Source organism: Ammospiza caudacuta, chromosome 14 (genome assembly GCF_027887145.1).
Source record: "Ammospiza caudacuta isolate bAmmCau1 chromosome 14, bAmmCau1.pri, whole genome shotgun sequence".
In the NCBI taxonomy this organism is placed as follows: Eukaryota; Metazoa; Chordata; class Aves; order Passeriformes; family Passerellidae; genus Ammospiza; species Ammospiza caudacuta.
The window spans coordinates 13,685,771-13,701,388 of record NC_080606.1 but is presented as its reverse complement, the minus strand read 5'-3'; the positions used below and the strand labels follow the sequence as shown (position 1 = coordinate 13,701,388).

General features: G+C 43.3%; 1 protein-coding gene across 2 annotated transcripts; it reads left to right on the top strand.

Annotated features, from left to right (window-relative positions):
- Positions 1-996: 996 nt before the first annotated feature.
- On the top strand, positions 997-12,619 carry ZC4H2 (zinc finger C4H2-type containing). 2 transcript variants are annotated; one of them, XM_058814096.1, is made up of 5 exons: positions 997-1,163; positions 3,458-3,629; positions 4,874-5,046; positions 6,252-6,414; positions 8,152-12,619. In XM_058814096.1, exons 1-5 carry the CDS (start codon positions 1,111-1,113, stop codon positions 8,263-8,265), a joined length of 675 nt encoding a protein of 224 aa, XP_058670079.1. In that variant the 5' UTR covers positions 997-1,110; the 3' UTR covers positions 8,266-12,619. The 2 variants fall into 2 exon arrangements, with proteins under 2 accessions (XP_058670079.1, XP_058670080.1); XM_058814097.1 differs by lacking the exon at positions 6,252-6,414.
- The last annotated feature ends 2,999 nt before the right edge of the window (positions 12,620-15,618 follow it).

Genomic DNA, 15,618 nt, shown 5'->3' with positions numbered 1-15,618 from the left:
AATCCTACAACCTTCAATTTTTAAGGCAGCAAGAGTTTGTAATTGACTCAGAGTACATGAGGATAAGACCTTTTATGTTCTAATTTCTTTGCAAAAGCTGTAGGGTGATGAAGAGGATGCTGGTGCTATCACTGTTTTCCTTCATCTACCTTTTTTTTTAAATTTGAAGAACGCAACAATATAGGGAAAAGTCCTTAAATAATGGAGAAAGTAAATAAAACATCTATTCACATGTCACCATGATTTTTTAAGATTTTCTAAGCCTTCTGATGTTTAAATTCTTGTAATGAACTTTCTCACACACTTTCTGTAAACTTATTGTTTTGCATTCTTTTATGGAGGAGAAGAAATATGGTGGACTCTTGGTTTGTCCAGTGTCATCGGAGAGGTGGCACTGTCACCCTCCAATCCACTGTCACTTTTGGAATTCTATAAATGTTGGAGTCAGAAAATAAACTTCCCCCTTTTTACCTTGAGAACAGCAGTGCCTGCGTGTCATGTTATTTCGTGTCCTGTAGTGACAACCTCTTCTATTCACAAATGCAGCTTATTCATTATCAGTCCCAGAAACTTGCAAAGATTGGATTTGGTGAGCAATTAGAACATTCAGTAGAAAGCTCAGAGCATCCAGGAGAAAACAGCATTGTAGTAGTAATGCCTACAGCATTCCTTTTTGTCAAAGCCTTTAATCAAAATCACGAACCCATCAAGAGTCATTTAGTGCATATTCTAACGAAATACTAAACACTGCACAGATCTCTGAAGGAAGCCTCCTGCTCTTTTTCCACTCCTAACAACCTCTGGCATAATGAGGCGTGACAAATTGATTTAAAATGTACTTGCAGGAAGAAGGGCAGGCGAGCTTTGCTCTGCCTTGTGGGTGTTGTAGTCGTTTCCAGCCTCTCTGCCTGGGCAGCAATAGGAGCCCGGACTCGAAGTCCCACAGCTCCCACTAGAGTTCTGCCGCACAGGCTCAGAGCCCATATGCGAGCAGGGGGTGACTACATTGTGTCTATTGTATGGTTTTTTTGTTTTGATTTGGTTTCGGTTTTTTTTTCCCCCCGGGCATTTTGTGCCTTTCACAGGAGGTGTAAGCCGGGAGTAAAAAGCATGGCAGATGAGCAAGAAATAATGTGCAAACTCGAGAGCATCAAGGAGATCAGGTATGTTTGCTTTGTGCCCCATCGCTGACGCGAAGCAGCTTTTTCCTCGGGGGAGCCGAGGAGTTGCATCCATCCGAAAGTAGCTATTGTGCTGCTGAGGGAAAGAAAACTACCGCTGGCTTCACGAGGGGAGCTCAAAACACATTTTTCTAAGCAGGGAGGGAGCATCTGCTGCTGGGAATCGCGGCTGGAATGCGTAGTGCAGGGCGGCAATGGTCGAGCATTTGCAGAGCGCAGCGCCGAGTGATGGCACGGGGAGAAGGCGGAGTGCGCGGGGGGAAGGACCGAGCGGCGGCGGGGGAGTGGTGTCGGGCTGTGCGGGGGCTTCGCTGCTTGTTTGTTTGTTTTTAAGTCCTTTGAGTTAGTATTTCATATTCATGAGGCTCTGAATGTGTTATTTTGCCCCACTCGCTCCCGGGCTGAGAAGGAATCGGGTATGGCAAGGACAGCAGCGTCTGACACCCAAATATCCAAAGGTGGACGTGCCCTCGGGCAGGACAGGGCTGGGCAGCGCTGCCGGCACCGGGGTGCAGGACAGCCATCTGTCCATCCATCCACCCATCTGTCCGTCCGTCCGTCCGTCCATCCGTACACCGCAGAGGGCGGCGGTAGGGCAAGGCCCGCCGGGGAGCGGCGGATCCGTGCGGGATGAGAGGGGAGCGGCTGAGCCTCAGCGGCTTCTGTGCTATCCCCTCTGTGTCCCTGCCCACCCTTCCCTTCGGGCAAAGGCGGGGAGCGACCGAGGGAGCCCCGCCGAGGTGTCCCTGCCTGCTCGGGGATGGGGACACACCGGGGATGGGGACACACCGGGGATGGGGACACACCGGGGCTTTTTCATCCATGCCCTCCTGCCACAAGGCCCGAGGGCTGCGGTTCATGCTGTGCAGAGCACCGGGAATTTGTTATAGCGTCCTTTGCAGGGTGAGCTGCAGGATGCTGTGGGAGAGGGGGCTCATTAAAAGCCAGGCAGGGTACCGCACGTTCCTGCATCAGGAACCTTTTCCATAACTTTCGGCAGGGTGTTTCCACTCCTTGGTTTGGGGCACCGATTTTCAGCATTAGGCCTGAGCTCTCTGTTTAGTTGGAGCCAAAACACCTTAGAGAGAACAGAGGTTTTGAATGCAGCTCGGAGTGGAAGGCATGCTGACTGTGAAACCCAAGCCATGAGAAGTGTTTGGGACATGACAGCCAGAGAGGGGCTGGCAGAGAGAGGAGAGAGGGCTGGCAGAGAGGATTCCCAGCTCCCAGGTGGTCACAGGCACTTGTGGCTGGTTACAGCATCTCTAAGGAACACTTTATTCATGGAACAAGTGAATTTGGCAGCAGAGTATGGGCCTCAGCCTTCTTCACACAATACCACAGAGGTGAACAAAGATCAAGCCAAGATATTTGCCTGTCTAGTATCCCCAAACTATTTGAGATGCGACAGTGTAAGAACAATGATTTTGTGCTCAACAGGTACACAGGCTCTGTTTTAGAAAACAGATCAAAGTATGGCCTACTACAGTGTGTGGTCCAATTACTGTAACACTTATAGTAATTTTTCAGTGAGTGGTATCCTGTATTTGGAAATTTACAGTGCATTCAGTTTTCTAATCAGGCATTCAAAGGTGAAGTATTAACTGCACTTGACGGATTTTTGCTATTATTTTGTGGTATAAGGTAGAGCAAAGGTGATGCTTAGCTTTAATGTACAGTGAAGTATCAAACAAGTTGCTTGAGTGTATTTTAAATAAAAAAAAAATCAGTGTCGAAAAGCCAGTCCTACTTGTAACATTGATGTCTATTTTGAGTCACCTTTAACAAAATCTGATCAAATAAACCAATTTATTCATTTGAAGCTTGCATTCTGTGAAGAATTTCCTTCAAAACAAACATGAGATTTCCTTATATTTACAGATTCACCTTTGATAGATTTAGCAGACTTTATTTTAATCTGCATTTCATGTATTCTACAGACAGAGGCTTGGAATATGTAGCCATAATTAATTGTCCAAGTGACTGACCATGCTTTCTGCCATGCTCTTCTGGTCAAAACCTCACAACATTCTATTAATTTCATATTTCTATGCAAGGCTTCTCTTACCACTGAAAAGCTCAGCAAAAGAGCTGGCATTAGAATTCAGTATTCTCCTTGTATTCACCTTCTCTCAGACTCATTTAGTCTCGTTCTTGTCTATTGCTGCTATTGCCCTCTTTCCTCTATCTAATCCCATATAAACTGACACCCCACACAAATATGTGTCAGTGACTTACTGTTGTCTCTCTATGTTTTAATTGTCACTGGGATTCAGGAATAAGACTTTGCAGATGGAAAAAATAAAGGCAAGACTGAAAGCAGAATTTGAAGCCCTGGAGTCTGAGGAGAGGCACCTGAAAGAATACAAACAAGAAATGGACCTGCTGCTGCAGGAGAAGATGGCTCACGTGGAGGAGCTGAGGCTGATCCACGCTGACATTAACGTGGTGAGTGCCAGCCCAGCTCAGACACTGACTCAGACACAGCTGCACATGAATCACCCCCCAGCTTGTGGAACTGTGCACGAGTGAAGCATCACCGGTTCAATAATGTGCACTTTACAACACCATCCTGGGATCCTACAGAGAGTGCAAAGCAAATATACCTCAGGATAATTGTTATGTCTCTTTGTAGGGCAGGATATTTTATAATGCTGGCATAATAAGCTGTTGCACTGACAGGATAGATAAGATAACTAAGCCTGTTGTGGCTGTGACTTTACCAGAGCCACAGTGATACCACACCAGCTGTCCCATAGAAAACAGTTCTTCCTGTTAGTCTGTTCTCATTTAGCACACAGAAACTCTGGCAGCTAGGTGGGACTAGGAGATTTTGAGAAAATACAGAGTGTTTGTTAAATTCATAGTAAGAGCTGACCTTCATCCCAGAGTGGAATCACCAAACATCAAAAAGCACGAGCTTGAAGGGAATTAATACAAAAAAGAGAAAAAACCAATTTATAAACAGGGAAGATTAGCCAATTAGAGGGGCTGAATTTGGAATATATTTTTAAATACATTTTTAATGTCATATTAGAGCATTTACATGGACGTTTTAGCTCTGAAGGTATCTGTGTTGCACTGGAAGAAAAAGGCTCCAACAAGTGAAAAAGTACAAGCTATGTACTGGCTGTGCAGACCGCATTTATTTATGGCTTCAAATGTCTGTTCCCCTGCCCAGCTGCACAACCTCAGCCTCTGTTCCATCCTCCTCTCTTTGTGCAGTCAGATTATCTTTTTCTTTGCTGCTTTTCCCACTTGCTGCATAAGAGAAGCAGAAACCTTTCCTTAGATTGTTTGTTAACTTCTGCCAGTCAGTGTTCAGGTATCTTAGAAACACAGAAAATTAGTTTATGCTACTTTAAGTTCTTTTTAATGTCTCTTGAGAGTCTTCCATAGCTCCTCACTTGCCAGCTTTATTTGTAGCCTGTCTCTCTGCTTTTTTTGTTGTTCAGAGGGTCCTATAGGTTGAGTGCACTTTTTAAAAATGAAAATGCATCTCATATGTCACTTTCTGTTGCTTCTCCTTTGCCCATTTTTCATCCTCCCAATACCTTAAGTCTTTGCTTTACTATTTCATTGTCTCAAATCTCCTCCAACTTGAGTGAGAAAAATCTCCTGTTTCTGGTCCAATCTGCTGCTCAGTCAGAGAGGAGCAGTTCTTTAAATGCATGCCCAACCTGCTGTTTCAGATGGAGAACACCATCAAGCAGTCTGAGAACGATCTGAACAAGCTCCTGGAGTCGACGCGCCGGCTGCACGAGGAGTACAAGCCCCTCAAGGAGCACGTGGATGCCTTGAGGATGACCCTGGGTCTGCAGAGGCTGCCAGACCTGTGTGAGGAGGAAGAGAAACTGTCCCTCGAGTAAGCCTCCAAAGCAAACATTATCTGGCCCTGTGCTTTCTTTCAATTCTACTGGTTATTTTCTCATCTTAATTTTGTTGGTAGGTGGAAAAAAACAACCCTAGAGGTAAGCATGAAAAACAGAAGTTAACGAAAAAGGGATGTGGAGGACATGTGTTTGATAACATTCAGTCTGAATTTGTTTCAAGTTAAATTTAGGTTATTCCAGGCTGCAAACTCTACATATCACATGCAAACATTCAAGGGTGGTTGTTAGCCTTCTAGGTTTTATACTCTATGTTGCTTTTTCTATATTTTTATTTTTCCTTGAAGATTACTTCTTTAGCGAGTGATAGTAGGAGGCAATACATGAGAGGGATACAAACCAGGTATTCTTCAGTTGGGTTGTGCTGCTCCTAGTCAGAGTTTTACTTTTTGCTGCCTGCACATGGCAGTGGCTTTTAGCCAAATACCAGTGACTGTCAACAAGTTTCCCTGAGATGTGGAATGGATTTGGATAATAAATCACAGTCTCATTTTTACATATAACCTAGGCAGGGCAGAGTGGCAGAATTAGCTACTATTCAAAGAACAGTGTCCTTTGCTTAATAGACCAGTTTTAAATGCAAGGGATGTTTTAATAAGCATGTACTGCTCTTATTGCCCAGCACAATTAATATATATACTTTTACAATACTATACAGTATAAGTACAATTACTATAGTACTATTATTATATACAATTAATATATATTTTATATATATATTTACACACACATACAGTTTGCAAGATTTCCCTTGTATTTCTATAGAAATGCTGTTTTACATTCCAAACACCTTGACACTACAAATAATGTATTGATCTGTTTATTAATCTGTTATGTGCAAAAGTTATTAATTTTAACAGAAAAAATAGAAAAACTGTTTGACAGAGGTGCATCTGAAGCTGTTGCCTATTTTTCTTCTATACATGTCTGTCTGTTTTTCATCTTACTAGATTTACATCCAGTCTGGAATCTGGCTGAAGTGTAGAAATGCAGAAGGAAACACCACATATTCTATTTATGAACCAGTCAATGTGTAGGCAATTTGGCAGTTTGACTCTAGTGGAGGAACACGATAGGGAAATGTGATCCACTGTATTTTAACACCAAATATCCTTTACAGACTAATGAAATACTGCAGAAGGTGGTTACATTTTTTTTTGTTTGTCATTCTTTTGTCTAGCTACTTTGAAAAGCAGAAAGCAGAATGGCAGACAGAACCACAGGAGCCTCCCATCCCAGAGTCTCTGGCTGCAGCTGCAGCAGCTGCCCAACAGCTGCAGGTGGCCAGGAAGCAAGACACCAGACAGACAGCGACTTTCAGACAGCAGCCACCTCCAATGAAGGTCAGCAGATGGAATGTGCTGGGTTTTCTCTTTTGTCATTGGAATGCATTATGTTTAGAAGGTGATTGATGTTTGTGAAAAGGAAAAATTACGTGTTCTGATTGCGATTTTCCTTGCAGTGGTTCAAAACAAGAGCAAGCAGTAGACTAAAGTAGTAGCACCAGTCATCAAGGGTTAAGGATAAGAATCTTTTAGGACTTAAGAGTCACCCTCAGCAGAGATGTAGGCAATCCCCATTCCTCTTGTGTCTCACAAGGGAGCAAGGCATGTAAGGAAGAGAAAAAACTTGGCAAAAGAAAAAGTAGTGGCTCTTATTTAATGCCATATGGAGTCATATTAAAAACAGTGCACATATTTTATGTGGGAAATTACCAATGGTGTAAATTACCAGGAAAAGCTATTGCTTCTGCACTAGGGATCTTCTTGAGTAACGTGGATTAATGTAACATAACCACAGGCACTTCAGTGACAGTTTTACTGAGCTCCTTATGTAGTGAGAAGAGTTAAGTAATTACATTGGGGTATTCCTCCCACCCAGGTTCCAGAGTCACTAAGAAGGCAAACTGATGTAGGTAAACTCCAAAGTAATATACTTACTATCTGTAGCTAGGCAATTGAAAAGCCATTCTGCAAGTAATAGGGTTCAGTCAAACATAAATTACAGGGCTTAGTCTGGAGCAAAAGGGCAGAGTTCTGTACCTGTGTTAAATATGTGGAATTCATCCAATCACCTACTCCTGCCTTCAATTCTGTGACACTGCAGTTGGCCATCACTGTAACTTCTCTGACTCAGTGAGCTATTAGGCAGGTAAACACCTTTAAAACATCACTGTAACCTTTAACACAAAATAGAATTTAAAGTTACTGGTACATGTGTGAGCCACATGCCTGCAGAAATGCAGTTTTAATTCAATGAGATGCTCTGTTTTTCAGTAAGCCTGAAATTACAATCCACATAACCTAGGTAGTATAGAATACAGCAGCAGTCTGCCTTTGCAGGCAAGGAGCCTTGGTTTAGTCTGTACTGGAACTCAACAACTCTAGGACAGTCAGGATGCATGGAGATGAGAGATCTCTGCAGCCAGGTCAGGAACTTGGGGTTTATTGCAGAAGGCCTGGGTGCAGGGCCCTGCTGGGAGCTGCCAGCCACAGCTCAGGGCAGGCCTGAGAGAAGAGAGGGGCAGAGAGGATGAGAGGGTGAGAGAGTAAAAGGGTAAGGGAGTAAAAGGGTAAGAGAGTAAAAAGCATAAGAGAGTAAGAGAGCGAGGTTCCCGTTACAATACAATAAAGCTTCTTCTCTGTTGAATATTCTAATTCTCACTAACCAATCTAGTACAAGATAAAAATCCTATAGCATTTCCATACAGCCTATAAGAATCATTACATCACTATACTGTGTTACATTTTAAACCCTAAAAACTCCTCTTTGGGCCCCTTCTGCCAAGCTGGCAGGGTCTGCTCTGACCCTCGGACCCGTCTGCAAGCAGAGGGTATTGTTCCATCAAAAGGAGATTACCTTCACCTGGCCACACCATTGTTCTCCAGTTGTTCAGTAACTAAGGCTTGGTATCTCAAAGCTTGCTTTCATTTCAATCTCGCTTATAGTTTCCATATTCTCAAAATCTTTTGCCAGGCAATCATATTTATAAGGCATTCCTGTTTCATCTTCCCCAACAAATAACCTGTGTGCCAAGGCCACTTTGGTGTTTGTAACCAGAGGCTGCAATTGCATTTCAGGCGTGTCTGTCGTGTCACCAGCAAATCCACCGGAACGCGCCCATTTGTCCCCTGTGCAAAGCCAAGAGCCGCTCTCGGAACCCCAAAAAGCCCAAGAGGAAACAGGATGAATGAAATCCAGAAGATTGTGACCAGCTCCTGTCCCAGTACTCTTCCAGTAGAATGGCAAATTTGCCCAGACTTTGCTGAATTGCAGACTCAAGTATGACTGTCTCATTGTTTTCTATTTAAATGCAATGTAAGCACAATGATCCTGCTCTAAGTTCCTTCCAGTCTTTAGGATTTGGTTTTAGAAAAGTAAATATTACTGGTGCTACAGTTTAATATTTCAGTTTAATATTTCAATTGCTCCATCTTTTGTACTCCTAAACAAACTGGAATTCTTTGTGCAAGTATCCTAAATGTCAGGCTATTTCTCTTGATCAAATGTGATTACCACAAATGCTTTTATGTTCCCTTTTTAAAAAACAGATGTTACTAAAAGATTATTCTGTTTTCTCCTGATAACAGGGGACTGTTTGAAGTGCTGAAAGAGCAGACTGTCTGTTTGTTTCACTGAAGAACAATTTGTTCTCCAATCTCATAAGACTGGGTAGGTTTGGGTATCCAATGCAACTCTTTTTAAACAGAAAATGTTCAGGGAAAAGGAGACTTGTTATACAGAAAATCAGTGCACTAAGGACACACATGGGTTTTGATTTACTGAAGCTGATTGTACCATTCCCTCAAACTTGACTTAAAACTTGAAAAGGTGCTGGCTGTGTATGAATTTCTAAAAATGATGTAATTTGTCATGCTTTAACATCTTTACAGGTTATTCTTTTCAGTAGTGAAAAGACTGATTGACTTAAGAACAAGGCTGAAGTGAACAAGGCTGAAGTATTGGTGGTCCTCCTAGTCTTTATGGCTGACCAATGCTCTGTGGTTCTCTAGGAAACATGCATGATGTATCCCAGATCTCTGTGTGCACAGACTGCACATCACCCATTCTGCATGTCCTCTGTTCCTGGTTTCTACAGCCAAAATCTGGCAGACATGTCCTCCACTGGAGCATAGGAAAGTTCAGGAACATGCATGAGGAGCAGTGTCAACTAAAAATTATGTATATCACCAGAACCAACAAGCTTTGGTGTCACTGTCCTCCCTCAATCAAAACTTTCTAATTTTCTGGTTTTTAATAGGTCATTTTCAAATAAGCTTTACTTCAGGCCAGTTTGTTTTCTTATTCCCTGTGTGCCAAAAGAACCCTGACTAAAGTATCTGGAGTTGATCACTCCCTGTATGTCTTCCCTTTCTTTCATGTAATTTAACAACAGTTCTTGCAGTGGGGAGGATGGCAATGATCCACTTACAGAACTGGCGCCTGAAATTTACTCATCTCTAATCCCAGTTTTGTGACCACCTCTGTTGCCTAAATTGATTTCAAGTGTTAAATATTCTTTTCACTAACTCTGGGACGCAGGATCTGCTTGATCACACTTCTCTCTTTAGCCCAGGTTTCTCTCTATATTATGTTAGAGTGGTTATATTGGGAATTTGGCTTGTTAGACAGGAAGAACAGGGAAGCCCCAAGTCTCTGCTCCAAGAACTTTGCCAAATGCTGGCAACTGTAATAAATCCACGTGATGCAATTTTGCAGGCCAAATCACATACGTGGCCATTAATTTCCTAAGTCTGCCACGAAGTACATGGGTGATTTACTGAACATAGTCCTAAAACTTGAACCAGGTTCAGGAGATATTCCCCCATTTTAATGCTACATAGTTAATATCTTTTAATGCTACAAATCAACATCTTTAATGTTTTAATGTTACAAATCAACATCTGTCAACAGCAGACACAATGTGAACTATCTACCCCTGAAATTATGTGAAAAGCAGATTCTGCCAGCTGAACTACAGGGATTTGGTCTCTGAGATAGCAATAATGGAAGAAAGTCTCCATGCTCCAAATGGCAATAGTGTGTTACGTATGTTTTGTAGCACAAATACTGGATTTTACTGTTCCAAATGTCAGGGTGGTCTCATGCTGTGTGCCCTGTTCAGAGCAATTCCTATGGAGTTGAAGGGAAACTGCACAGAGTTAAAAGACAGAATGTGGGCTTCCCCAAAGTGCATACAGGAGAGCAGCACACTTTGATGGTAGTTGTACATAAATTTAAGAAGTAGTGACAATGGAGTGGGTGAATGGTCTGCAATGAAGTAGTGTGAATAGCAGGATTGATTTGTACTTACAGTTCTGAAATAGGTAGGGTTAGTCATAGTTGTTCTCACTTTCCTGTTACTTTGCCAGGTTCTTTCTTTCTTGGGAGATCCCTGAACTGAAGTATACTTAAGGATGCATCATTTACTAAGTTAGTACAACAGTTTTGTACTTTTACTTTTTTAAACTAGTTTCATGTTCTCTTGTGTTTACAAGGTTAGAGTTTGGTTTTTGGTTTTTTTAAAGTGAATCTGACACACTGTGTTTGCATCAATTGTACTAGTATTTACAATTTTTACATCCTTTACAAAGGGTATTCTGCCATACGAATAGCATCATTGCTGAGGGTGAGTGTAACTGGAGATAAGTCAGCAGGGTGCCCTGGCTGCCAGAAGGGCCGACCACAACCTGGGGTACATGCAGCACAGCATTGCCAGCTGATTGTCTCACTCTGCTCTGCACTGGTGCGGCCTTGGGCACTGGGGGCAGTTTGGGATGCCCCAGTGCAGGAAGGACATCAGACTGTTACTCTGGAGTCACCTGTGTGACCAGGACTGCAGAAGGTCCCAAGGACAAAACCTCTGAGGAGCAGCTGAGGACACTTGGCTTGTTCAGTTTGGAGAAAAGAGGGCTGAGGGGTGCCCTCATCACAGCCTTCAGCTTCCTCCAGGGGAGGAGGAGGTGCTGATCCCCCTCTGATGACCAGCAACAGGACATGAGGAAATAGAATGAAGCTGCATTGAGGGAAGCTCAGATTGGACACCAGGAGAAGGTTCTTCTCTGAGAGAGTGCTTGGTCACTGGCCCAGTGACCCAGGGAAGTGGCCGAGGCACCGAGCCTGTCAGGGTTGGAGCATCACCTGGATTTCACTCTCAGCCATACAGTTTAATGCTAGGCAGTTGGACGTGATGATCCTTATGGATCTCTTCATACTTGAGCTATTCTATGATTCCAGCCATTTCAGGAGATAAAATATGTGTTATGCATTAGGGGACCATGGGGGTGGGGGCAGGGAGGGAAGCAGTGTCTCTCATAGGGAACGAGTTCTCTTTTCTCTCACGGAACAATCACAGAAGTTTAACTGAAGAACTTTTCTCGTGACAGCCCCAGGCTCTTTTCTCCCAGGCAACTCTCTCAAGAGACTGGAGGAATAATTATGAAATATTGATTTCTTGCTATTCAGACAGAAGAGGAAGCTGTCTGAAGTACAGCTCTTAACACAAGTCTGCTGCATTTTTGCTTCATGGAGCAACAATGGCTTCTTCGTTTGTACCTGAAGTCTTTGTGGGTACGTCTCCACTTCACTTAAATTTATTCTTATTTGGGTCAAATTGTCTGAGTAGCCACAATGAGACCCTCCTCAAAGCTTAGGAGACGTTAATATTACTGAAGTCTGGTTTAACCCTGTCTTTGTCGTTCTGTTTTTAAAAGGGGTATCCATGCAACAACAAAAGAACTGGATTCTCTTGGTGAAGATGGTTTTCAGGGTCTTTGTTCATCACTTGCCTCAAAGGATAGTCCTGTTGTTCTGCAACCAAACAGAAAAAAAACCAAAATCCCAAGACTTTCACCCTGCCATCAACCCTAAGCTCATAAGTAAAAGGATGCAAACACTGTACTGCATCTAAATGCTTTGCTACAGAAATTTTCACACCCAAGCTGGGGTGGATCAGTTGTCCAAACTTCAGTGCCAAGGACACAGTAACTACAGAGAAAATGTAAGGCAAATTTAAATACTTGCACTTCCTGAATTCAACCTTAGGTTTATAAACAGGACCCTGACTGAACCTGACAATGGCTTCAATTTACATAATCTAAATTTGAAAGAGTAGACATTGATGTGTTACTTTAAATAGCATACTATTCAAGAAATTAGGACTTCACTAGCACTTTAAATACATTAAAAAGTGCTTTATTCTTTTATTTTACAGTTTCCTAATTCCTCCAGCATGCATTTTCATTTTAGTATTTAGGTATTCTAGCAATATCTGGTGTTTTCACTGGCTTCTGTGTTTTAAGTATTTCACTCCTGTGCCTCATAGGAGTAACAGTGTGAGTTTAATTTGTCTGTACAGTCCTTTTAAATAAATGTTTGTTTCATGTCATGCTTTCTTCCTGCAGAGTACTTTCACATCTGTTATTTGCTTATGCTAAGAAGCCCTGGTGGTAAAACTCAGCTCTCTGATTTTAAAGAATACACTTAGCCACAATACTGTTATACTTTTATAGAATCTTTAAGGAAATAAATATGGGGTAAGAAAGATCCCTTCAAGTGGGCTTTAGAAAATAGAAAGGGAGATAACAGAACAGGTTTTAGCCTATGTCTCTGGGTCACATTTTTTGTTTTGGTCCTACAAATAAAGATACATATGGGCTTGAAAATACAAATGCAACTTCTGTACATATAAATTATATAAATGAAACAATAAAGGGCTTGAAAACGGGAGAAAAAAACCCGATTTCCGTGCAGGCAGCGGGAGCAGCTCCGCGCGTTTCGTGCCGCTGCAGGGCTCAGCGCTCGGGTCGCTGCCGCCGCCTGGTGGCAGCGCGCGGTACTGCAGGCCAGGAACGGCACTGCGCCCCCGAATGCGCCTGCGCGGCCACTCGGACGCCTCGCGGGCGCCCCCTGTGCGTCAAAGGCGGCGCTGCAGCCCAGAAATGTGAACGAGACCATCGCAGGGACTTGGGAAGCGCCGGGGCTTTTTACACTTCGTACACTTTCTTACTCTTTTTACACTCTGTACACTATTTACCCTTTCTACACCCAGTGCTGCCGCCAGAAAGAATCTCGAGTACTGGAGCTGGAGACGGTGCTGTCCGTGGCCGCCGCTGCCTCCCGCTGGCCGCAGCGCGGCCGCACCGTGATCTCCCCGAGCAGCGGAAATCCAGCACCCAAACCCACCCAAACTGCCTCCCCTCCGAGCAGCGGAAATCCAGCACCCAAACCCACCCAAACTGCCTCCCCTCCGAGCAGCGGAAATCCAGCCCCAAACCCACCCAAAGCGCCTCCCCTCCGAGCCAGGTAAAGAAATCCAGCCCCAAACCCACCCAAACTGCCTCACCTCTGAGCCGGGTAAAGAGGGACCACCCCCGGTTAGAAACTGCCAGAAGAACCCTGCTCCCCCCTCTCTCCCAGAACCATTTCAAGGGTTGGTATGGGAGTCGGCTTTTGTCTCTGCTGGAATTCAGGACATCCCTCTGGCTGTCCTGGACTGCCGAGACCCCGGCAGAGAGCCCAAGAACCCTGTGGTTTTGATTATGACCCATGGAGCAAATGACCAACCTTAGATGAAGATCTGCAAGGCACGACAGTTTAAGCAGAAGGATAGTGAATTTATCACGGGGTGAAAAATAGATTTTTGGGGTTCTAGAGTGGGGGTTCAAGGGGGCAAGATGGAGGAATCTGGGTGTGTCCAGCCTTTCTCCTTCTTCTTCTTCTTCTTGGCCTCCATCTTCTGCTGTGATGTTGGCATTTGTAGGTTGGTTTAGAGTAGAAGCTCACTGTCTAACACAGGTGATATGTCCCGGCTGCCCCAGGGATTCCTTCACCCAGACCAGGACACAGCAGTGCCCACATCACCAGTGCCTGCTGGGGCTGGAGGGGTTGGTCCTGTGCCCTCTGATTCCTGCCCATGGCTGGGGCTGTTTTACCCCTGCCCCTCATGGCAAACCTCAGGCAATTCTGTGGTTTCATTCAGACACATTTATTCTTAGTGCATCCTCATGCCATCCACACTCTGCTGTGGATATTTTGTTTGGGGATTTCTCCTTTAACTCTTTGAATTCCTCTGTAAATAGGCAGCTGCCTTTACTTAGCAACTGCCTGAGTCATTTCCTCTCTGAGCGATCCTCTGGGTTCACACTGCAGTACTTCCTCTTAACATTTTCTACATCTTCTGGTATTTTTCCTTTCTTAGCTGAAGTAGGCTGTTAAAATTAGCAACAGGATTTCACTGTGTATTTGTAAAATCGATACCACCACCCCAAAGATCTCTTGATGTTCTTTCTCAGAATAATTTCCATTTTCAGTTGTATAATTATTAAGTCTCGAGGCAAGAGAAAAGTTGCATTTTAGTGGTCCTAAAAAAAAACCCCCTTTCTTAGTGAAGATATAAACTGCTTCAATATGATTCAGGTTTCTGTTTTGAAACATTACTGAAATAATATTGACATAAACAATCTTGTCAATAGGAAAAACAGACTTAAGGGATGAAAGCTTTTAGCCACCTTTTCATTCTCACCAGATGCCTGGAGGATATCCAAGAATCATAGAAGTTGGAGTTTTTAAGGTTGGAAAAGACCTCTAAGACAAGTTCAACTGTTAACCCTGCACTGCCTAGTTCATCACTAATCCACGTCTCCAAGTGCCACATTCACACATTTTTTTAAGAACTCCAGGGGTGGTGATTCCACCACTGTCCTGAGCAGCCCCTTCTGGTTTCTGACAACCCTTGCAGTGAAAAAATTTTCCCTAATATCCAATCCAAAATCTATGTACATACATATAAAAATTGTATATACTGGTTTTCAATACACTCTTCTACACTAGTTGACATTGACTATCACCTAGAACTGTCCTAATATGAGTTTATTGTTCGCTGTACAGAATTACCAAACTTCTGGGATGTGAAAGCCCACGTAAGTCAGTGGAATGAGATGTGCTGTGCCAAGATAATTTAAGGGGAAAAAACCCCAAAAAAACCCACCACTAAAAACAAAAAAATAAACAAACAAAAAAAAAAAAAAAAAAAAAAACAAAAAAAAAAAAAACCACCACCAAGAAAAAATAAAAAAAAACAAAACAAACCCACCCTGGTTTTAGGTAAAGGAGGAGTTTGGGATTTACCAGCTACAGTAGCATTGCTTTAAGGAAAAAGTGTCCTTGTCTCACTTCAGGGCAAGGACCTTGTTCAGACCATGGAGAATGAGGCTTAAATATGAGGCTTCCCAACACACATCCAGCAAAATGTCCTTCCTGAAAGGAGAAAAGCCACACCTGATAGCCAGTGGCATTTATGCCATCATCATCCATGCTTAAAATTATTCAGCACAGGTTGTTTATCCAGTTTCACTGGAGGTGATTGCAAAGGGTCTGGAACGCCACGAGAGGGACTCTCTCTCTTAATTCAGAGGCAGACTCCGATGGAACAGCCAGCATCCTGCACCCATTTCTAGTCAAAACTTTCATTTAGAAGATTTAGAAGGTGGTTTTTAGGACTTAGAGCAGGAAAAACTGTGTCTGAGGAGTACAATGAAATGAAGCAG

Excerpts from the sequence above, each read along its gene's own strand:
- ZC4H2 (XM_058814096.1), top strand. The coding sequence starts at position 1,111 with ATGGCAGATGAGCAAGAAATAATGTGCAAACTCGAGAGCATCAAGGAG. Across the intron at positions 3,630-4,873 it reads TCCACGCTGACATTAACGTG|ATGGAGAACACCATCAAGCA; the intron begins GTGAGTGCCAGC and ends CTGCTGTTTCAG. Across the intron at positions 6,415-8,151 it reads AGCAGCCACCTCCAATGAAG|GCGTGTCTGTCGTGTCACCA; the intron begins GTCAGCAGATGG and ends ATTGCATTTCAG.